We start from the raw sequence: 24,671 nt of genomic DNA, 5'->3' as shown, positions 1-24,671 counted from the left end.
CAAACAACCTCCCCCATGCACACTCATCCACACCCACTCATACAAAAGGGGTTATTTCTTTCTGCTACCAATATTCTGGTTCCCACAACATAAACACATCTGCAAGGGACACAGTCCCTGAAGCACACATGATTGTATAGGCTGCTGGTCCACTAACATTTTCATTAATTACTATTTTTTATTTAATTATTTTTATATTGTTTTACTTTCTTTTTTATCCAAGAAAATGTTTTTTATTTATTTATCTTATTTTATTTTATTTTTTAAAAAAGGGCCTTATCTTCAACAGACCAGGTTGTCAATGAAATTACATTTGTTTAAAGGTTTTTTTTTAACCAGGCCCAGTCCAGATAATGTCCAAGTCGGACTCAGCAACACACACCTTCATTCATGTACACAGAAAAAAATTAGGGAACACAACAGATTGCATATAATTTATAAACAAATTACATTTTCAAAATAAGCATTTATGTACAGTCCAGATTATGTCCAGGTCACTCAAATTAGGGAACACAACAACAGATAGCATATAATCTATAAACATAATTATACTTTCAAAATAAGCCTTTGAGGACTTCCCATCTTTTTTTTAAAATGTTTTTTGGCATCATTATCGTTTTCAACAATGTAACTTTCTAAAGTTAGAAAATACTGAATAAATGTTTTAAAGAAAGTAATACTAAGTGAATATCTGTTTTTGGCCTTAAAAATAAACATTTTACAGAGTACTATAATTAAATAGACTAAATCATGATTTTCAATGAACTCTCCTAAAATAACAGAAACCACATCAAGCTTCATAAACAAACCAATCCTTAAACACATTTTTTCAACTTCCACCCAAAACAAAGACACAATATGACAATACCTAAACAAATGCAGGGTGGATTCAGGCTCCTGACAACAAAATGGGCAATCATCTGACTCTGTCATATTCCATAATTTTAACATTTTCCCTGTGGGTAAGAAGTTATAAATAATTTTAATTTGAAAATAACGATTTTGCACATCGATAGTGGTTTTATAGATTAGTTTGAATATGGCATCCCATGCCAACGGGCAGTCAAAAAAGTCCTCCCATTTTCCATTTGTGTTGTATGGGGCAGCCTTGAAAGATTTATTTATTAAATAAAAATTATATATTTTTCTATTTAATTTCGTTCCTTTTTGCCAACTAGAATTTCTTATTAGAGGTTTACAAACTAATAATTTAGTAGTTCCATAATGTATTATTTGTTTCCATCTTTTCCCAATTACTCCAGTTAGTTGATCAAATGAAAAGCTTGAGCAAGCATCACCATACATAGCTCTAAATTCATCATACTTCATAATTTTACCATTCTCATTGATAATATCATTGACAAAAATGATTCCTCTTTGAAACATATTTTTCCAAAAGAAAGGCTTTCCATCTATTACAATATTAGAGTTCATCCATATTAACTGCTGCAAAATATCGTCTCTTTTTTCTGGCACATAAAATTGAAAACACCGCCATGAGTGGATTGTTTCCTCGCCATGTTTCCCAGCAGACTCTCTGGGAGGGGATCACTTGTAAAAAAGGATACAATTTCTTTTGATACAGTACATGTTTTTTGTCCAAGAGGACACTTGTGTACCACTCAGTGTTTAAATCCATCTTTGGAACAATTGATGCTTTTAAAGACAGACACATAGCTTCAAGGTTGAGAGGTTTCAGGCTCCCAAATTCATACTCTTTGTACAAAACCTTTCTTTTAATCTTTTCTGGTTTGCCGTTCCAGACAAAATCGAAGACCCTCCGCTCATAAATCTTAAAAAAGTTTTGTGATGGAGCTGGTAATGACAAAAACAAATGAGGAATAATTAATGAGTTGACAATAGATATTTTACCATACAAGGTTAGGGATTTCACTTTCCATAATTGCATAATTTTGTCCAGTTTTCTTAGTCGATTATCATAATTTACTGAGCCTAGATCTTCCAGATGTTCTGGGACAACAACACCAAGTATGTTAACTGGTCCATCTGTCCACAAAACAGGCACTTTGCATTCCATTCGAAAGGACGTTCCCTTTAGATTTCCGATCCTTAATATTTTACATTCATCATAATTAAGCTTAAGGCCAGATTGCTGTGAAAATATGTCCAAAAGATTAACAAGGTTCCGCAAACAATGAGGAAAAATCTTATCTTTGTGAATCAGCCTTTTCTGACATGAACTTCATCAAGAACAAACACAGAACACGCCTCACTGATGCACATCTGCAAGACTCACTCAGAGTTGCAGTGTCAAGTTACACACCAGAGTACAACACACTAGTTAACAGCATGCAATGCCAGGCTTTCCACTAACTGACAAAGAAACAGAAAACAGATTTGGTGTCCAGTTCAAAGTGTGACATGATTTAAAAATTTGAGAGTTTACTTTTGTATTTTACATGAGTTATTATTTGTACAAACATGGTGCAAAGTAATTCATGATTTGTTAAAAATGTTAGTGGCTAGCTAGTTAAAATGGGATATTGTGATTTCACAAGACTATCTTAGAAGTGATCATTTGAAAATGTTCAATTTGAAAAATGTGCACTTAGAGAAAATATAAAAATAAAGTGTTGCATATTGATATTTATCTGTTTCTATATATATTTATTGTGAGAAATCATTAAGATGATCAGTGTTTCCACAAAGATAAATATCATAAATTATTAATAACAGAGTTAAAGGTAAATTGAGCAAATTGGCTACTTCTGGCAATTTATTTAAGTGTGTATCTAACTGGTAGCCCTTCGCATTAATCAGTACCCAAGAAGTAGCCCTTGGTTTCAAAAAGGTTGGTGACCCCTGATCTACATGCAATTCAAACTCTGTTCTTCCACTCCTAACGCTCTTGGTAGTGATGGCTATTATCTTAGATAAGGGTCTTTCCCCCTTCCTCGCTCCTCTGCATGTCATTCTAAAGAGTCTTTAAAGGCCTACTGAAACCCACTACTACCGACCACGCAGTCTGATAGTTGATATATCAATGATAAAATCTTAACATTGCAACACATGCCAATACGGCCGGGTTAACTTATAAAGTGCAATTTTAAATTTCCCGGGAAACTTCCGGTTGAAAATGTCTAGGTATGATGACGTTTGCGCGTGACGTCAATGGTTGAAGCGGAAGTATTGGTACACCATTGTATCCCAATACAAACAGCTCTGTTTTCATCGCAAAATTCCACAGTATTCTGGACATCTGTGTTGGTGAATCTTTTGCAATTTGTTCAATTAACAATGGAGACTGCAAAGAAGAAAGCTGTAGATGGGATCGGTGTATTAGCGGCGGCTGCAGCAACACAACCAGGAGGACTTAGTTGGATAGCAGACGCGCTACCGTGACTACAGCTTTGGCTTCCAAACATTTGATCGCTTGCCCGTACGTGCGTGTCGCTATGTCCATGTCACGTACGTAACTTTGGGGAAATATATGTTTCTTGCCGACTCTGATGGTGGCCGGGGTGTCATCGAAAGCTACAACGCCCGCCGCCGCACCGCTGTCCTCACCTTGACTTCCTCCGTCTCCGGGCCGCCGACCGCATCGATGATCTGGTGAAGTCCTTCGTCGCGCCGTCGATCGCTGGAACGCAGGTGAGCACGGGTCGTGATGAGCAGATGAGAGCTGGCGTAGGTGGAGAGCTAATGTTTTTAGCATAGCTCTGTCGAGGTCCCGTAGCTAAGTTAGCTTCAATGGTGTCGTTAGCAACAGCATTGCTAGGCTTCGCCAGGTGGTACAGCATTAACCGTGTGGTTACAGGTCCAGAGTTTGGTAGTATTGTTGATCTTCTGTCTATCCTTCCAGTCAGGGGCTTATTTCTTTTGTTTCTATCTGCATTTAAGCACAATGCTATCACGTTAGCTCCGTAGCTAAAGTGCTTCACCGATGTATTGTCGTGGAGATAAAAGGCACCGTGAATGCCCATTTCGCGTTCTCGACTCTCATTTTCAAGAGGATATAGTATCCGAGGTGGTTTAAAATACAAATCCGTGATCCACAATAGAAAAAGGAGAGAGTGTGGAATCCAATGTACCTAAGTTACGGTCAGAGCGAAAAAAGATACTTCCTGCACTGCACTCTAATCCTTTACTCTCACGTTCCTCATCCACGAATCTTTCATCGTGGCTCAAATTAATGGGGAAATTGTCGCTTTCTCGGTCCAAATCGCTCTCGCTGCATTGAAAACAATGGGGAAATGTGAGGAGCCCTTCAACCTGCGACGTCACGCTACTTCCGGTACAGGCAAGGCTTTTTTTATCAGCGACCAAAAGTTGCGAACTTTATCGTTGATGTTCTCTACTAAATCCTTTCAGCAAAAATATGGCAATATCGCGAAATGATCAAGTATGACACATAGAATGGATCTGCTATCCCCGTTTAAATAAAAAAAATTCATTTCAGTTGGCCTTTAAGTGAGTGCTTGCTTAAGTTTAGTGCAGACTGATCCTATGTGAATCCAGGCAGGCAGCGTGAGAAACATGAGGGTTGTGCTATGCGACTAAAGCTGAAATCCATTGTTGTCTACCCGTCTTGAAGTAGAACTACACTTTTTTGGAATGTTGCCTATCGTTCACAATCATTATGAGAGGCAAGAAGACAAAAGGTTATTTTTTGTTTTTTTTCGCTTTCTAACATAAAAATTGGCTCATTCTTTGTAGCTCGCAATGCAGCTAATGGATCAATTCTACCTCTAATTCACTTTAAAAATGCATTCTAACAATGTCAACAGACACTTAATTCGTCCCCCCCAAATTCAAGACTCTCATGGGAAAAAATGCATTCTACTATTTTGCCACTAAACAGTGGAATGCACTACCAACAGACCTTAAAATTCGAACTTCCCTACTAAATTTTAAAACTACCATAAAATCCTGGCTCAGCTCAACAGCTACCTGATCTGAACCAAAATTGATCCCCAGCAACTTTCCGAAGCATCAAGCAGGTTTATATGTGGTTAGAGTGTATATATATTTTTTCATTCTGTTTTGCACACTCTTGGAGTCAACATGTACATAGTGTCATGTACATAGTGTATATACCCCGTCCCCATTTTTTGTATATATTGTTTTTCAAATCACCTGACATGTATACTGTCTATATGTACATAATTTATCAATTTTTTACGTAATTTGTTATATACATGTTGCAGGTTATATATCTTTTATTATTGAATGTATCAAATGTGATGAATGAACCACAATGGAAACAAGCCTTTTGGCTTTTTGTGCCATCCATTTGCCTTTTTAAAGCATTACATGGGTTAAGTTCTTTCAGGTGTTAATAAACTTCTCAATCAATCAATCAATCAATCAAAACAATACTTAATTTACAATCAGTAACCTGTATTATAACCAAACTGTAGCAACTTTGAGATGTCCCCCCCCCCCCCCCCCCCTTTTCAACTTTATTTTTTGGCAACCTTTTTGTAGTGTAACTGTGGGTAATGTCTGTTTATTCATCCAGAGGACATTTGTGAGGTCAGAGGTGGCCTTTAGCCAAACTGTTCCCATTAGGTTGTAAACATAGAATTGTCCAAAATATCTCTGTAAGTTGAAGAAATGTAGTGGAGGACATGATAAATTGAGTTATCAGTATCAAGTCCAACTAACCTGCTGCCTGAATGGATCTGCTAGTGAACTTAAAACCAAACAGAGACAAAACTAAAATAACATTTATTGTAAATATTTGCAATACCTTATGTAGCTGTACATATGTGTATAGATAGAAAGTGGCTAGGGAGAGGTTGCTCACTGTCAATCATATGGACGTGTATGAAAACTGATTAATACATTGTTATAAATTCTGTCAACTTAGTGGAATTGATTGGTGAGCATATCATGTTTATTTGTACTTTTTATTCTTAAAAGACTTGTAATGTTTTTTTGTCATACTTGTCATTTTGCCTATTTAGTTGTTCAAATGTCTGTATTTATTTTGATATTTTTGCTACCTTGCCACTTCAACTTGTACAGTACTTTGGGGCAGTATGGGCTGTTTAAAGCGTTTAATACATAGATAGATATTAATGTTGAAAAGTAGCCGGCTGCCAATCCTCCTCAGCCTGCTGCATATCCCTCCTCTGGAACCTTTTTTTTCTTCGTAATTGTTTTCGCTCTTGACCCCATAGTAATTCCAGAGCTATTTTGTAAGAGCGAAGGAAAGCATTGGCTGGCTCCGAGTAGCGGTCACGTAGCTCCAACAAAAACTCCCGAGAGTAGGTGAGTCTACCTGGAGCGGTGGTAAATGGCCGCATCGGCTTCAAACAAAAGTCAATTTACAGGACATAGACCCATGATTATGAGTCACATGCAGGTCAAGTAAAGCACTAATGCCTTACACATAACATTAGATCAAAACAAGTCAATGCCATAAGCCACAAGTAGTGTCAATAGAGACCGTTCTTTTTTTGATGTAATTGAGGCGAAATTGAGTGGATTAATTGGTTCCAACCATTAAGGGTGCTGTCTAAAAAAAGACATTGACGTCAGCCATGGGAAGTTGAGCTACATCCATGAAGATATGGAAACAGGAGTTTAGAATATTCAGATTCATCCAACCCTATAAAAAGTTTTTGTAAAATGTGGAAAATCGATTATGCCCATGTTTGATAAAGTAATTTTGCTCACATTTTCTGTTCCTAAACTGGCAGGAATTAAAGAGGCTGTGTGAAACTTTACACGGGTGCCTAAAGGCACCAAATTTCCAGATTATTTTCATCACGTTCTGTTAAACCATTAAGCTTGCCCGTGGTGTTATATCTTTTGGTTTTAAAAAAAATCTGCCCCTTTAATCATTTGTGATATTTTTCACTTGTCAAGGACATTTCTTGAATGCCCTTCCCAATTTCAAGTGGAGATGCAGTCCCAATTATTTTGTCCACATAGTGTATTCAAGTCAATTATTGTTATTTTGTCTCTCCTGAAGAATGCTTTTGGTTTCCAGGTTGCCTTTGTTCCAGGCCAGTGCTTTTGCCTTCCTGGCCCCTGCCAGAGCCATTCTGTCACTGGACAAATGGAAGTGTAACAACACAGGTAAGTCCTGTTTCAGTCCAGATCATCGGTCTTCTGTTTACAACCAAGCTTGCAGACACTACCTTTAATTGTCATCATATTGTTGTTTGTTACTTCTTCAGATATACTCGGGACAAACAGCACAGAGATCCTCCACACAGAACACATCTGGCATCCCAGGATACGAGAAGTGAGCTAACACAAGAAAACACAAATACTTTGAAGTTGGGGAAATGGTTGACATTGAAACACCAAGTGAAACAGGAAATTAAAATGGAATTACAGGAGTATATAAGCCCAGACATGCCTTGCAGAAAATTTTATTCAACGTTCTTAAATAATCGCTTATTCAACGAAAGCTGAACAGCTGCCAAGTATGGGCTACTACATAACAGTTTTCCTGAGGCAAACTTGTGACTTTTTTTGGCTTGATCTACTGTTGCTACTTGCTAATATTCATTACCCTTTTCTTCTTGTGCAAAGCTAATTAACGGTTTTCTCTGTGGCAAATGTCACATCAAATTTGATCAGGCTCAAACAAATGGATTTTAATAAATTACACCTGGAGCACCTCTCAAGATCAAAACAAATATGGACACATAACTCTATGCTTTAAAGGTTTTCTCTTCTTCGTTCTGTATTTCTTATCAAAGATCCCCTATAAAGCAAAATAGACAAACTATTTTCAAACAGCAATATCTGTCCCGAGAACCTGTTTATGAGCACCAAAGGTGTTGGAAATATATCTTCTCCCTCATTTGTTTGCTTCACATTTGAGTGGAGAGGAACACAAATGGTGATGTAAGCGTGTGGCGAGATTGAAGCGTAACAATATTTCTCATCTATGACAGCAGCTATCTCGCAGTCACAGGACAGAAGCCTCGCCCACTTTTTGAGTCTCACAAAGGGACAAACATAGCTGAGGTTTTACAAGCAGCTGTCACTGACTTGGAGCCTAAAAGAGCAAATCATATTTTGATACTGTGACATTAAATTGATTTCAGTTCATTACATTGTGCGGGGCTGATTTGAAATACGAGTGTTTTGAATTATTTGACTTAAATTGCAAGAGTTTGTGACATGCAACACGCAAGTGTCGGTGCCCGAGGCATGACTGGAACCGCACCGTGGCTGCCTTCTTTCATTGGTGTCCAACAGCCACTGCAGTGTTAGTTCAAGCAAATGCACAAGTCAATTAATGAACACCAAAGGCGTGGCGCAGTTGGGAGAGTGGCCGTGCCAGCAACCTGAGGGTTCCTGGTTCAATCCCCAACTTCTACCAACCTCGTCACGTCCAATGTGTCCTTGAGCAAGACACTTCACCCTTGCTCCTGATGGGTCGTGGTTAGGGCCTTGCATGGCAGCTCCTGCCATCAGTGTGTGAATGTTTGTGTGAATCGGTGAATGTGAAAATAGTGTCAAAGCGCTTTGAGTACCTTGAAGGTCGAAAAACGCTACACAAGTATAACCCATTTACATTTAACATCGACTGGGAATTAAAAAGTGCCTGCCAGCAAATGTATTTATCTGAGTTTGTTTACACAAGACACGATGGAACAGCACTTTGGATATGCTGGCTCATCACTTCTAGCAGCAATAGCCTTATTCAATTGTATGCATTTAAATTAAACTTTTATAATTTGTAGTTTTAGTTTCAATTTGTTGGAAGAAGCTTAAAAGTCAAACGCTCATGCTTAGTTCATGCAGACAAAGCCCTAAAATATTTCAAAATGCACCTGCGTTGTTTTGTGACTCACTTAAATAAACGTCTGTTCGTCCACTCATATATTGTCACTGCAGTTTTCTAATAAAGGTCGACATATCATCTCGTTTTGTTCTCATCAACTCTATATCGTGTATCGTCACAGCCATCGTCGCTTTTGGTGTGTGCATCACAAACTAAAAACCTCAATAATTGCTTGTATTCCGTCACGTGACTTCTTCCTGGAAGTGAAAAACAGTCGAGGTCAACCAAGCCAACATGGCTGTTGTCGAAATATCTGGTGCTCCAGAAGTCATTTACATGACTTAACAGATGAAAACTTAGAAAAGCATGGAAGCCTTCAGCTTCTTTGTGTGTGGCTGCTCAAGGAAATTGGTATCAAGACTCTACCAAATAAATATGCATTGTAAATATGACTGCTCTGGTATTTTTCATTCAAAAATGTGAAGTGTGTTCAACCCTTATTGTCTTGCGGTTCAGATCCAAGGGGCCATCATTGTGTCTTCTCTCGTGGAGGTGTGTATTGGGGCACTGGGTCTGCCCGGACTCCTCTTGAAGTATATTGGACCTCTGACCATCACCCCTACTGTGGCCCTTATCGGTCTCTCCGGTTTCCAGGCTGCGGGGGAGAGGGCAGGCAAACACTGGGGCATTGCTATAATGTAAGTTTACATTTCAAATGTGCCTTGTTCCATCTGCTGCTGTGTCATCGTGTCTCTTTGCGTCATAGCCACAGGGGCCGCTGCGCCAGACGGACATGATAGGATTTGTAACTGCCAATAACTTGCCCTTTCTCAGGCCATTAAGACAATTGATTTGTTTTGTAGCCCTGGGGTCTTTTTCCATACATAACAAGGGGGAAGTAGAATATGTTTAGACCAGATGGAATGAGCTTGTTGATAAAATCAAGTCATCAGTACTTTACAATCAATCACAGCCACATGATGAGCATGTATTTCACAGCTTTCACATTTATTGAAGTAGGGTTTTGTATTAGTCTGTTCTATCTAGCTGCCTCTTGGAATTCAAGCTCTTATTATATTTTGTGCCAACAAAACTCGCTCAAACTCAGGATCATTGTTTGTGTCTGCAGGACTATTTTCTTGGTGCTTCTCTTCTCCCAGTATGCCAGGAATGTCCAATTCCCATTGCCTGTCTACAAAGCAAAGAAAGGCTGGACTACCTACAGGCTACAGGTGTTCAAAATGTTTCCAGTAAGTGCAGTCTTAGCTCCTAATAAATGTTGGTTTGACCTCTTTTCTTTATTATCCATATACAGTCGTCCCTCGTTTATCGTTGTTGATTGGTTCTGGGCGTGACTGTGGTAAATGAGTGTCTGTGAAGTAGGAATTATTCATTGTAAATGGAGAAGTTTCATTATTAGAGCATAAATAACCTGCGGCTGACCTTCTAAAAGTGGGTTTAAACACTATGAAAGCTCTTTAAACATGAAATAACGCTCAGTCACCTTTACTTGTTAATGCCAACATAGTAGACATCATAATAGAAAATTAGACATATACTGTACTGACATTTGAAGTTGTCGTCTCATATAGTATCCAATATTACTGTAGTATTGATATTTATAATTCATTTAGCCATTTGTATTCTTGAAGATTCTTGATTTAGGCCCAAAATACAGAAAAAATGCTTTATAAAAAATCAGACACAACCAGACTTCGAAGCACAATGTGAGTGGGATGACTGCTGGAAAGGTTTTCCTCAAGTGTACCACCATGCAGCAGAATGGTGCAAGACACCAGTCTTTTTCTGCCCTCTGCTGGTCACATAAGCATAAAGCAACCACACAGTGCAAACAGACAATCCCCTGCTTTGGAACATTGGGACATAACGGTACGAACAGACAGCAATTTTAGTTCAAATACTTCAGTATCTTCAATCTGGTATGATGTTTTACCGCAACAAATGAGCACCATACTCTGTGTTAGTTTGTACAGTAATGTATGGTATTATAAAGCAACGCTCTTACCTTTTTTCATCGGTATCTCCAACTCAGTATACAGTACCTCAACTTACGAGTAATTTGAGATACAAGCTGTCTCTTGGTTTTATGTTAAATTGCGAGCATAATTCGAGTTACGAGTATGTACGTGCCCCCACGATGAAGAAAAAGTTATTAGCCTCCCCGCCGTTAGCTGGCGCAGCAAATCCCAGAACAAACCCTGCAAGTTTTGCCCCCAAAACATTCATTCTTAAAAGCAGAAGACACTCAACGGACCAAAGAAACAAAACACGATCGACAGTGCAGCCCCCCGTGAGGCAGCCATGCAGTCGGCACCTCCTGAAGCAGCAGCCAGCTCCCACACCAGCAGACAATATTGTAAAGGCAAACATTCTTCACAAAATTTGACAAACTACTAATGTTGCGACTGAGAAGCAGCTTGAAGGAGACAACACAGATCCCTATCAGCGTTCAGAGCGACACTTCTCGTGTGAGTTCCCCGCACCATAAAAGAGTGAGGGTGAACTACCACTGTAACTAGCGAAGTGAAAATTCAACAAACAAGTGAAACCAACTGATTTGTGGTTGGTCTTCAAGGTAAATGGGACGGCGTGGCGAAGTTGGTAGAGTGGCTGTGCCAGCAATCGGAGTGTTGCTGGTTACTGGGGTTCAATTCCCACCTTCAACCTTCCTAGTCACGTCCGTTGTGTCCTTGGGCAAGACACTTCACCCTTTGCCTCTGACGGCTGCTGGTAGCGCCGTCAGTGTGTGAATGTGTGTGTGAATGGGTAAATGTGGAAATACTGTCAAAGCGCTTTGAGTACCTTGAAGGTAGAAAAGCGCTATACAAGTACAACCCATTTATATTTATCATTTAAATGCTGTACAGTGGTACCTCAACCTACGAGCACATTGCATTTCACGACCAAGCGTATAACTCAGAATACTTGTATCCTAAAGCAGCTCTGCCCCCTTTGAAATTAATTCAAATCAATTTAATCCGTGTTTGCTCCTCCCTAAAAAAAAACACAATTTTAACATTTAAAAGGCCTTTTTAGTAAGAAAAACTAACTTTAATACTGTTTGTAAATTATTACAATAGCATTTACTACAAATAACTACAGAAGTTTTAAGTAAGAGGAATGGACAATTTCTGATTCTCTGTCTAATGTTGCCGTGTCCACATATTTATCCCCTTATTATAAGCTACTTGTTTTCATAGAGCTGCTGCGTTTTTCATTCCTGTCATCTGGCAACAGTATCACCAATGGACTAGAGAAGTTCCTTCTGGCAAGACAGGCAACAAGCGATGTTTGACCATCTAGTTTGTTGAATCAGGACAAGACAAAACACATTGAAACACAGCTTCTCAATACATCTATGGATATGTGTTCGTTGTTTGTGGCCGCATGTGCGAAGGCTTGCTGCAACTTGTGTGATGCAGACTCTGCAGCGAGGCTGACCCACCGGGAAGGCTGCCAAAAGTTGGTCATGTTTGTTTCTTGTGTAAAAGATGCAGGCAGAGCAATGTGTAAGTTTATATGAACTCTTTTTTTGCTCTAATGGCACAACCCGTTACAAATATTATTTCAGCCAAAAGTGAAAATGCTAGTAACTCCAGATATGCTTAAAGCATATCAAAAAGCCGAGAGACAGCTCGTACCTCAAATTACTTGTAAGTTAAGTTACTCAAAAGTTGAGGTACCATCGTATCTCTTATCAGCCCTGCCCATTGTAATGTAATGAAATCAATTGAATCCGTGCTTGGCCCTCCCAAAACATTACAAATTTAGCATGAAACATGCCTTTTAAAAATAAAAAACAACTTTAAGATAATAAATATTGTTTGAAACACATTACAATACCATGTACCACAAACAACTACAGTAGTTCATCATTTACCTTGGGTAGCAGACTTTTGTAGGTGTCTCCTACAGGCTACTTCTTCGTGTGACAATAGGAACTCGTTGAAGGAAATTTTTGTTTGTTGCCCACGAGCGTTTTTGAGTGACGAGTGAGGTCAGAGCCGACAGCAAGTTGTGCCCGTCCACCGTGGGCAAGCCGACCACCGAGCCTGGAGACGGAACAAACCGAAACACGCCAAACATAGCATAAGCAGCCTCCCCGCACCTACATGGATAAATACTTGTCGTTTGGACTCCTGCGGCTGCATGCCGTGGGGCTGCATGCCGTGGGGCTGCATGCCGTGGAGGCCGGCCGTGGTCCGTGCGACGCATACCATCAGCACCGCGAGGCTGACTCACCAGGTCAGGCAACAGATCGGACCTATTTCTAGTGGTTTGTTTCTCTGATTCGGTTATCCACTTCTTCTCCTTCGCACTAACTTTCTCAGTTAGGATGGTTGGAGGGAGGGCAGGATTGTATCATTCTCTAGCTGTGGGCTGTGGAAAATCACTACTTCAACCGGCGGTGAAAATGCTTGTTACTCAAATTATGCCTGCAACTCAAAGCATAGCAAAAAGCTGAGACACAGCAAATATCTCGTAAGTTAAGGTACTCATAAGTTGAAGTACCAGTGTACATTAATACATTACTTCATAAAACTATTGTTCAAAAGTTTGTTTTTCTTTTAAAAGGCATGTTAAATGTTAAAATTGTGCTGTTTTGGGGGAGAGAGAAAGCACATTGCTCGTAAGTTTAGGCACCATTGTATTTGGAGAAAGAGAGAAGTGTGCACATGAATAAGCGCTAAGAAATGGTGGTTTTAAAATAACCATGATTATGGAAAAATTGCAAAAAATAATGACTGGAAGTGTCTCCCTTGACACATCATTTGGCAATCTCCAAAACAAGAGTTGTATCAAATATATAACTTCTAAAAAGATAGTGTATACCTTTTTTAGCTTTGTGTAATGGGTCAGTGTCTGTTTTGGTTATTGATATTTTGTTTCATGAATGAGAATTGAAAAAACAAAAAATGATAATGTTGATTTCATTTTCATTTTGAAATACAAAAAAAAAATAACAAGTTCTTCTTTTTTAGGGTTAAAGAGCAATAAATACATTTTTACAAAACGGTTTGATTTTAATTTTATAACAAAAATGACCACCAGTCCAGAAACCAAAACAGATGTTTTTTCATATTCTGAGGGAATAACTGTGTGTCTGTTGTATTTTGCAATTAGATATAAAAACACATTGATCTATGATCATCTGGTGTTTTTAAAGCAAGATTCAACACCACAATGTTGTTTTTTTTCTACAAGCCAGTCCTCATTCTTGTCAATAGGTAGAAACTTCCAGTAAGGGTGTCGGAATATAGAAAAACATCTGTTATTGGTCAGTTTTTTTTCATTTCTGCCTACTATGGAGGTTAATTTGTGTCTTTTTTGTTTACACTGAATTTATGTATCAAAATTTTTTGCGTTTAATTTGTGAACTGAATTTTATTTTTTTACATCAAATTACAAATTTAGTCTGTAAAACATTCAGTTTAAAAAATGTCATATAATTAACAAAAAAAAACGAGATTATTCTATTTTTGAGATGGTCTGTTTAGTTAAACAAGACACACATTGAATAAGACACTCAAAATGTGAATAAAAATACAATACAATACCTTATTGATCGACATCTTTTATAATCGAGCAAGAGCAACAAAGATGCAACAAACACAGCAAAACATAAGCACCAAGGGTAAAAAAAATCCACTTATTTGTAAAAAATATCACTGTTCTGCAGAACTCTACAAATCTGCCTCTAACACTTGTCATTAGGCCCGACCACTCTGTTCGTGCTTGGTCTGCATGAAGCAGGGCTTCGTATTGTATGTCACTCAAAAGTGCAGATTCTGACCATTGGAATAATTTCTATAGTTTTAAAATATTCAGCGGGCCGCATTCAAGTGTTTATTATGTTGTAGTATGCCCGGGTAGCCCAGTTAACTGCCTTTTTTATGCTGTTTTGCAAGACTAATGTCACGTGACTTCAAACTTGACACCTCATTGGCTGGTTCTGAGACAGGATCGATTGCTTCAGTCTTAATTTACCGGACGTAAGTCTTGCTTTTTGAAGCAGCAAATTTTTCGACACTGAATTTTTCAGCACTGAATTTTTTTACACTGAATTTTTATACAGATTTTTTAACAGTGAATTTTAAAACACTGGATTTTTTTTTCTGTGAAATTGTCAGCATTATTTAATAAAATAAAATTCAGTTATAAATTCAGTGTCAAAAAAAAAAATGTTTCGTAATGAAGACACAAATTAACCTCCATATCTACTACAGATTTTTATTTTTGTAATATGAAATTTAAATGAAACTTAAACCGTTTTTTAGATCTAGTTATTGCATTTCGACATGAAAAGAAAACGCTTTGTTTTTCAGTTTAATTTTTTGTATTTCAAAAAAATTCGGACAAACCAATCGTTGAATGTTTTTTTCAATTCCCATTAATAAAACGGGATGTACATGATTGCAGAAACATTGCAGTGCAGTTCGACTCCCTCTACTGTTTGATGGTCACCTCCACTTGTCATACACCCAGATCATCATGGCCATCCTGGTGTCATGGCTGCTGTGCTTCATCTTCACGATGACCAACGTATTCCCGCCTGTGAAGGAAAAATACGGCTACTACGCCCGCACAGACTCACGCCAAGGAATACTCTCGGCTGCGCCCTGGTTCAAGATCCCGTATCCCTGTGAGTATTTCCTTTTTAGCGCTTGGGGCAGAGTTCTAAGTTGTTACGCAGACCAGACTCGCGCAAAGCTCTTCTGGAAAAACTTTGTCATATTTGGAGATATCTGCTAATGTCACCAATGGGGAATAATGTCACAAATTGGGCAAATTCCAAACTGCTTGTTTGGAGGAAGAATGAATAACAGCAAGATTGTTTTATAAATATCTCCATCGTGCCTCCTTGGTTTGATTTCAAAATGTTGCGACTTATACAAATCCCAAGTACCCAAAAACAGGTACCAATAGGTAAGAAAAGTAAGTGTTGCACAATAGGTCCCCATTAAATCATCTCTATTTTGTCAGGTACTTTTCGTAATTTGATTTATGTTACTTAGGTGTTGCTGTAGTTTGTTTACTTCAGATGTAGTTGTTTGTTAATTTTCTTTATTTATACTAGTAGTGTTCTTCTCGGTTCCGTTTTAGGGGCCTCATATTAAGACAAAAAAAGGGTGTATGCTTAAATCCAGAAAATGTAGGCACAAAAAAATTATAATATATTAAAATGTGATTAAGAATAAACTTTGATGATGACTCGTAAAGATGGGACATACATTTTGGCGGCACATAAGCTCTATGTGCCTCACAGGGATTAATATTAGGACAATTACATAAATATATGTACTCATCAAGAAGCCAACCATGCCAGTTTGTAGTCTGTACCCAAACATGCTGTTACTGAGAATGTAAAAATAATACGTTGAACCAGGCCACATTGCTGCCATCTTGCTTCATTTCATTTGTGCATCACATATGATCTGTACATTGATCAAATGCAAATGTCTCCTGTTGACATTCAAATTGCTCTTTAATGTTGGCCTGTTCAGCTCCATGGGAATGTAATATACCTGGCTAGCATGCCAATAATGTAATCTTTTAATTAATCTTTAGTCTTTTTCCAAAGACATGCACCTGGGGATAAGTTGATTGGCAACACTTAATTGGCCCTAGTGTGTGTGTGAATGTTGTCTGTCTGTCTGTATTGGCCCTGTGATGAGGTGGCGACTTGTCCAGGGTGTACCCCGCCTTCCCCCTGGGTGCAGTTGGGATGGGCTCCAGCACACCCGACACCCCGAGAGGGACGAGCGGTGGAAAATGGATGGATGTACCACGTTGCCTAAGCTTTTATATCCATTAGTGTAATTACACACACAGGGAGTGTTAATTGTTCATATGTTTCTGATGTGAACATCAACAATTCTGAGGAGTAATTGTTTGACATTTCTTTATTTAAACAGTTACCCAGGATCACCTTTGAGTGTCGCAAAAATATCCACGGCATGTAGAAATGGGCATAGGCTAGCTGTGAAGTACTTCACATGTCTACGTTTAGTTCACTCTTAATTAGGAGTGTAATGGTATTGAAGATACCGTGGTATTGCAGTTTCGAAGTCTTCACAATAATGCCGTGATGTGTGAAGGTATCAAACAAAAACTTGGTGAGAAATAGCATTTTCCAAACTGATTAAAAAAAAGTCCACTGTGAAGGACACTGCTTCTCATAAAGTAAAAGTTGAAAGAAACTAATCTGAACATTGTTTTACACTAAATATTTACGTTGTCACTTTAAAGACACTCAACTGTAAGTTTTTAAAAAAAAATTTTAACAGTTGATGCTCCTGCACAATTCAGTGTTTCCCATAAACTGCCAAGATACCTGTGGCGGTGGGGGCGTGGCTATGGGCGTGGTCACCATGACATCATCGAGTAATTTGCATAATTTACTACAATATGATTTTCTCTAAAAAGGCTAAAAAAATGTATACTTACTAATTAATAACAGTTTTGTTTTAAACGTCCATCTATCCATCCATCCATTTTACATTATGAATACTACAGTATCAAATTAGTATTACTATCTGAAGCACCGTCTCCACGTGTGTTTATTGACAACAGGGTTATAACCTGGACACGTTAGCTAGTCGGTATGGTAACAGGTGACTGTTACTGCGTGTGTCTGCCCCGGCCCCCGAGTTAAACAGCGAGCGGCGGTGTTAATGAAGCAGCGTCAGGCTGCTCACCGTCAGTGAAACGCTCGGTGAAATCACGGATTAACGTTAAATATATGACGAGCCGCGAGCAATGCAGCTATAACCTATCTCACCTGGTAGAGCACCCGCTGCGGTGACCCAGTTCGATCCCACCTGACAGTCGCTTTGCTCCGAGTCAATCCCCCCTCCCCCGTCTCTCTCCAGCTGTCCTTTCAAAATAAATGCATTCAAATCCCGAAAATAAAAATTAAGAAAATCCGAGTCGTGGCGGACGTAATTCTTTCGTGGCGGGCCGCCACAAATAAATGAATGTGTGGGAAACACTGCAATTTTTTGTACTTAAAAACGCTTGTTTGTAGTAATACATATGATTAGAGCATGGGGTACTTTTCCACTTTGAGTAAATTCCAGACCAACGTTCCCTCTAAGGTGCGCGCCTGCGCAATTGCGCACTGCTCACGCATCCTCTGCGCACAGCAAATCACTGCCGCGCACAAAATCAAATCCCACTCTAAACAAAATAAACAAATCATTTGTTTTGTATGATTTTGCAATGCAACTGTGAGTAACAGGTGACGAAAGCGGCCACAACAGATAAAGCAATGTTTGTCAACACTGTTAAATTATTGTAACGTCTGTGGAGACACTTTAAGGTGGACAGGAATTCCATCGGTCCCTTTATTTAGCAAAATTGTTTGTCGGCCATAACCACACCAAAAAACGTGTAAAATACTTCTATCTAGCAAAACTAGTCATTGTCTACCGTACAAACCAAGCCAAAAGCAACTCTTTGTCATCTGTTATATCAACAGAAGCCGCTTGCTCTCTCTCTCTCACCTGCACCAACACATACACTATGGCAATTAGCCACTGATGCGTTTATGGCCACACACAAAGTTGGACAACTCCAACACCTAAACAAAGTGTAAATTCCAGGTCGTTACACTATGACTCCTCAATCAGATGTGTGCTTATTCTACTGTCATTTATTAAGAATGTACACTTTTGGATATTAATCATGAAATGTCTAGTAGATTACAGAATTGCTAATAAAAATATTTATTTTACAGACAAAGTTAATAAACACTTCATCTCATGCAACATGTGAATGTTTAAGGGGAACTAAATGTGATCTCTGAAAGGGGTACACAATCTTTCCAAAGCAGGACCCCCAGCCAGGCATAAAATACTATAGTGCATAGCTGTTTAAATAAAAACAATATCTAAGTGGGCCAAATCACATATATTAGAAAATAATCTCTTGAAATTGACTACTGTCACTTGATTATAATAATAAGACATTTAAATTATGTCAGGTTTGAGACAAATGTGCTGCTGGTATGGCCACAGTGTGCACGTCTGTATTCCACTGAATGCTCAGAGTGTTTGTGTGTTTGCTCACACACATGAAAAATTAAAGGGAACATTGTCCAGAACTTATATTTCTGCCTTATTTTTAAAGTCTCGAAACAATGAGTCAGCTGCTTCCCCATAAGAAACAATGTCAACATAAATAATGGGAGAAATAACGAGAAATGTCCCTATTTTAGTGAAGGTTTGTATACTTTGAACACAACATAAAGTGAAATACTGTAATGTATATCAAATAAACATAAGGGGCTGATGGATCCACTTTTTATTTACAGTAATAACAAGCCAAAACTACAAGCTGAACTGTGCTGTGTGCGCTGCTCTGCCAACACGTGCACACACAGAAGTCACTATGGTGCTCTCACAAACATTCCTTAATTTTAATAAACATGTAAGAATATAAAATCCACCCTCAAGAATCAGACGAAAAATGAAGCAGACAGGGAGAGCGAAAGACTCTTCCCTCTCTCCACCCCCTGCGTGTGAGCTCTTGTGCTTCTATAAGAGTGTGCAGTACCTGTCATGTCTTTTCCTCCCTGTGAAGTAAGTCTGCTCTGACATCACTTTTCAGAATATTCTGTTCTGTAGTAAGGAACCTGCTTGCCAATCCTGCCTCCTACTTGCGAGTGCCAGTACTGTACAGTACTCCTCGCAAACAGTCTTTTTTAACTCCACAGTAGAGGTATTCTCTGCTTTTTATTCCATGCTGGTCTGTTGGCTTTTTGGGACTTATTGAGTTAGCAAAATGGACAAATCTTGTCAAAAGGGGAAAATCACACAAAAGGCACTTCTACTGAATGAAGTGCTGGAAGGTGACAAGGAAGTCCCCTGTGCAGAAAGTGAGTGAAGGGCCCTGCCACCGCTACAATAATGTTCCCTGCGTTTTGTCTGGCAGGCATGACTGAATGAAGCGTTCGTACTCAGAGACATGGTTCGCACACAGAGCCATACTTGGCTCAATGTAATGGTTCATAAATCGAAAAGCTCACAAATAGAGGGTTCTGTGAATTGAGGTTCCACTGTAGATCAAATATATTACTGGCATTAGAAAGCGTGAAATGTACAGTACGTCACTCATCACCTTAAATAAAATGGGTGCGGAACTTATACCCTTTTAATTTTTCAGTCTTTGTTTCTTAGCAGCCATTTGCTAAAATCAAAAATGTATACATTTTTTCAAATGTATTAAAAATCCATCTCAGTGGCCTAGTGGTTAGAGTGTCCGCCCTGAGATCGGTAGGTTGGAGTTCAAATCCCAGCCGAGTCATACCAAAGACTATAAAAATGGGACCCATAACCTCCCTGCTTGGCACTCAGCAACAAAGGGTTGAAGTTGGGGGTTAAATCACCAAAATGATTCCCGGGCGCGGCGCCGCTGCTGCCCACTGCTCCCCAAGGGGATGGGACAAATGCAGAGGACAAATTTCACCACATCTAGTGTGTGTGTGACAATCATTGGTACTTTAATCTTTAATCTTAATAAAAAAAACTCAAATCACATGTACATAAGTATTCAGACCCTTTTCTCAATACTTTGTTGATGCACCTTTGGCAGCAATTACAGCCTCAAGTTTGTTTTAATACAATGCCACAAGTTTGGCCCACTTATCGTTGGGTAGTTTCGCCCATTCCTCTTTGCAGCACCTCTCAAGTTCCATCAGGTTGGATAGAAAATGTTAAAATGTTCCAGTTCCATTCACACATTTAAAAAACACTTTAAGACCAATGTCTTGAAAAAATATATCACTCTTGAATCAACACTGTAGTTAATACTATGATCAATGTTAATTAAAAACTAAATGTGGGATATAATGGAAGTATAATTGTTTGTATATAGTATATAATTGGTGCAAATGTTTAACATGTGTACAAGGATATTTCACATGCCTTTACTGTGTATATAATTTTTGTGTTTATGTTGTGTATAATGTGTATTTATAATATGTTGTACAAAGGACATTTCATAATTTTCGGAAGTTCATCTTGTACTTGACATTGTTTATAGGGTTAGGCGCAATAAGTGTTCAACTTCAGCCTAAACCCTTTCGGTCTGCAACATTTTCATTTTCAATCTATGAATGTACAACTGTTTTATTTTGTTGACTATTGACGGAAGAATAATAATATCATCATATCAAATAATATCATAAAGTGTTGGTTTTCATCTAGGATGTCTCTGTACATTGCTGTATTCATATTAGTCTATTCAGGGAGGTGACCAAGAAGCCGGTTGTCACTTTGTCAGAGCTACAGCAGTCCTCTGGAGAGAGGAAAACCTTCTAGAAGGACAACCAACTCTGCAGATATTTACCAATTTGGTAGAGTGGCCAGACAGAAGCCATTTCTTAGTAAAAAATTTGCCAAAATGCACCTGAAAGACTCTCAGACCATGAGAAACAAAATGATCTGGTCTGATGACAAAGATTGAACTCTTTTCGTGAATGGTAAATGGTAAATGGGTTGTACTTGTATAGCGCTTTTCTACCTTTTTTAAGGAACTCAAAGCGCTTTGACACTATTTCCACATTCACACACACACATTCACACACTGATGGCGGGAGCTGCCATGCACAGCGCTAACCAGGCCAATCAGGAGCAAGGGTGAAGTGTCTTGCTCAAGGACACAACAGACGTGACTAGGATGGTAGAAGGTGGGGATTGAACCAGTAACCCTCAGATTTCTGGCACGGCCACTCTCCCAACTTCACCACGCCGTCCCCTAAGCATCATGTTTGTAGGAAAGCAGGAACCGCTCTTCACCAGGCCAATACCCTCCCTACATTGAAGCACTGTGGTGGCAGCATCATGATGTGGGGATGTTTTTCAGCAGCAGGAACTGGGAGACTTGGATAGAGGGAAAGATAAATGCAGCAATGTACAAAGACATTCTGGATGAAAACCCACGCTTACCATCCAATTTGATGGAGCTTTAGAGGTACTGCAAAGAGGAATGGGCAAAACTGCCCAAAGATAGGTGTGCCCAGCTTGCGGCATCGTATTTTAAAAGACTTGTGGCTGTAATTGCTGCAAAGGTGCATCAACAAAGTATTGAGCAAATGGTCTGATTACTTATGTGCATGTAATTTTTGAGTTTTTTATTTTTGATACATTTTCAACAATTTCTATAAGATGGGGTGCTGAGTGTACATTAATGAGAAATAAAATTAACTATTTGGATTTTAGCAAATTACTGTAATGAAACAAAGAGTGAACAGTTGGAAGGGGTCTGAATACTTTTGTGTATCTATTATATTTATTGAAAATATATACCAATAAATTGTAAAAATGCAGTTTCAGTGAGAATTGCTTTATTATAATTATGCTAATTATATTTTCCAATGTATTAAAAATTTACAAATAATTTCGCATTTTATCTATTTGATATTTTTACATATTAATTTGCTTTACAACTCTTTCCATTGGTACTATACGCTGATCAGTCGCAATAATCTACTGAGAAGGTGTGTGTTGTCACATTGTTGGTGTATTTGCTGATATATGTAACGTACCCCAAACACTAAACATGTATGTTTGCCTTTTCAGTTCAGTGGGGGGTTCCTAATGTAACAGCTGCAGGTGTGATTGGCATGATGAGCGCGGTGGTCGCTAGCATCATCGAGTCTATCGGTGACTATTACGCTTGCGCCCGTCTGTCATGCGCCCCTCCGCCACCCATCCACGCCATCAATAGGTACATTTCACTACTCTACCTCAATTGCTCCATTTTGTTTGTGATGTGACACCTCCTTATTGCTTTCTCTCCATAGAGGCATATTTATGGAAGGCATTTCCTGCGTACTGGACGGTCTTTTCGGGACAGGAAACGGTTCCACCTCTTCCAGTCCAAACATCGGTGTTCTGGGAATAACAAAGGTATTGCCTCTCATTGTTACGATCAGCCTGTCAGATCCAATAAATGCCTTGTGTGGTAGTAATAATGCACATCACTGCCATGAAGTGGAACTATATTATTCCTGAACATCACATCCTTTCTAATCCTGATCTCTGCTTGGTTCCCAGGTGGGCAGCAGGCGGGTGATCCAATACGGAGCTGCCATGATGGTGCTCCTGGGACTTGTGGGTAAATTCAGCGCCCTGTTTGCCTCCCTGCCAGACCCGGTGCTGGGAGCGCTGTTCTGCACCTTGTTCGGTATGATCACAGCAGTGGGGCTGTCCAACCTCCAGTTTGTGGACCTCAACTCTTCCAGGAACCTCTTTGTTCTGGGCTTCTCCATCTTCTTTGGTCTGATGTTGCCCAGCTACCTCAAACAGAACCCGTTGGTCACAGGTGGGTGGACTAAACTAAGAATGCACCAATTAGGTTAGATTACTAACTAACATGTCTAAAGTTGTCTATGGACGTTCTCATTCATCCAGGTCATTGTAGCCTTGGGGCATTCAATCGATCGCAACTGGACTGTTTGGTTTGTCTTAGAAGACTTTTTGCCTCTCATCCAAGTAGGCTTCATCAGTTCATGCTCATAAACTTAGATTGGTCAGATCTAGTCTAGCAGTTAGTGCCAAAACCAGAAGGGTGTGCCTGAGCATGGATGTTTCCGCCCTATGATAATGAGGGAAAAAAAATGTTGAAATGCAAAAAAGAAACCCCATTGTCAATTACAATGACAGTCTATAATAGTAAGGCCGATTTTTTTCACAAAAAAATATATTTATGATTTTTTCAGATTTTTCCCCCCCCCCCTACTTTTTAAAGAAACAATTGAATACAAATGACAGATAATTCAACACAAGTTTTTATTTTATTTGATCAAAAACTAGTGGTTTGAAATGACACACTACATCTTACTCTTACAAAAAATATACTCTGAATAATGTTCATCTTTTAAGACCTAATAAAAATGTTACTTTTTATGTACTAATTTTCTAAGAATTAAATTAAGAGTGTCCTCTTGGAAGAAATACTTCTGTTGTGATTAAAAAACTTCTGTTAACAAAAATGTGGCATTGCACATTGCATACAAATAAATCTCCAACATTGAAGTTAATAAAGTGCAAACGTAAAATTTCTGTCTTGAATAAAATACTGAACTGTAAATAAAAATGTAGTATTGTATATACACTACCGTTCAAAAGTTTGGGGTCACATTGAAATGTCCTTATTTTTGAAGGAAAAGCACTGTACTTTTCAATGAAGATAACTTTAAACTAGTCTTAACTTTAAAGAAATACACTCTATACATTGCTAATGTGGTAAATGACTATTCTAGCTGCAAATGTGAAGTGAAGTGAAGTGAATTATATTTATATAGCGCTTTTCTCTAGTGACTCAAAGCGCTTTACATAGTGGAACCCAATATCTAAGTTACATTTAAACCAGTGTGGGTGGCACTGGGAGCAGGTGGGTAAAGTGTCTTGCCCAAGGACACAACGGCAGTGACTAGGATGGCGGAAGCGGGGATCGAACCTGGAACCCTCAAGTTGCTGGCACGGCCACTCTACCAACCGAGCTATACCGCCAAAATGTCTGGTTTTTGGTGCAATATCTACATAGGTGTATAGAGGCCCATTTCCAGCAACTATCACTCGAGTGTTCTAATGGTACAATGTGTTTGCTCATTGGCTCAGAAGGCTAATTGATGATTAGAAAACCCTTGTGCAATCATGTTCACACATCTGAAAACAGTTTAGCTCGTTACAGAAGCTACAAAACTGACCTTCCTTTGAGCAGATTGAGTTTCTGGAGCATCACATTTGTGGGGTCAATTAAATGCTCAAAATGGCCAGAAAAAGAGAACTTTCATCTGAAACTAGACAGTCTATTCTTGTTCTTGGAAATGAAGGCTATTCCACAAAATTGTTTTGGTGACCCCAAACTTTTGAACGGTAGTGTATACATTGTCTGCAAACAAATAAGTAAAACATTGAAAAGACTA

At 38.9% G+C, this 24,671-nt stretch overlaps 1 protein-coding gene across 3 annotated transcripts in view; it reads left to right on the top strand.

The window, feature by feature from the left end:
• The window catches only part of slc23a2 (solute carrier family 23 member 2), a 130,066-nt gene that overhangs the window by 99,346 nt on the left and 6,049 nt on the right, over positions 1 to 24,671 (top strand). For 2 of the 3 annotated variants that reach the window (XM_062025610.1, XM_062025612.1), the window contains 8 exons: positions 6,962 to 7,050; positions 7,152 to 7,219; positions 9,233 to 9,414; positions 9,846 to 9,966; positions 15,158 to 15,380; positions 22,321 to 22,468; positions 22,545 to 22,650; positions 22,798 to 23,065. In XM_062025610.1, the coding sequence (XP_061881594.1) occupies positions 6,962 to 7,050; positions 7,152 to 7,219; positions 9,233 to 9,414; positions 9,846 to 9,966; positions 15,158 to 15,380; positions 22,321 to 22,468; positions 22,545 to 22,650; positions 22,798 to 23,065 (1,205 nt within the window). The remainder of the gene's footprint in view (positions 1 to 6,961; positions 7,051 to 7,151; positions 7,220 to 9,232; positions 9,415 to 9,845; positions 9,967 to 15,157; positions 15,381 to 22,320; positions 22,469 to 22,544; positions 22,651 to 22,797; positions 23,066 to 24,671) is intronic. The other variant, XM_062025611.1, reaches the window with a different exon arrangement.

The sequence above is a fragment of the Entelurus aequoreus genome, linkage group LG17 (assembly GCF_033978785.1).
Source record: "Entelurus aequoreus isolate RoL-2023_Sb linkage group LG17, RoL_Eaeq_v1.1, whole genome shotgun sequence".
Lineage (NCBI taxonomy): Eukaryota > Metazoa > Chordata > Actinopteri > Syngnathiformes > Syngnathidae > Entelurus > Entelurus aequoreus.
The sequence above is the reverse complement of the archived record's forward strand: the minus strand, read 5'-3'. Positions and strand labels throughout refer to the sequence as shown.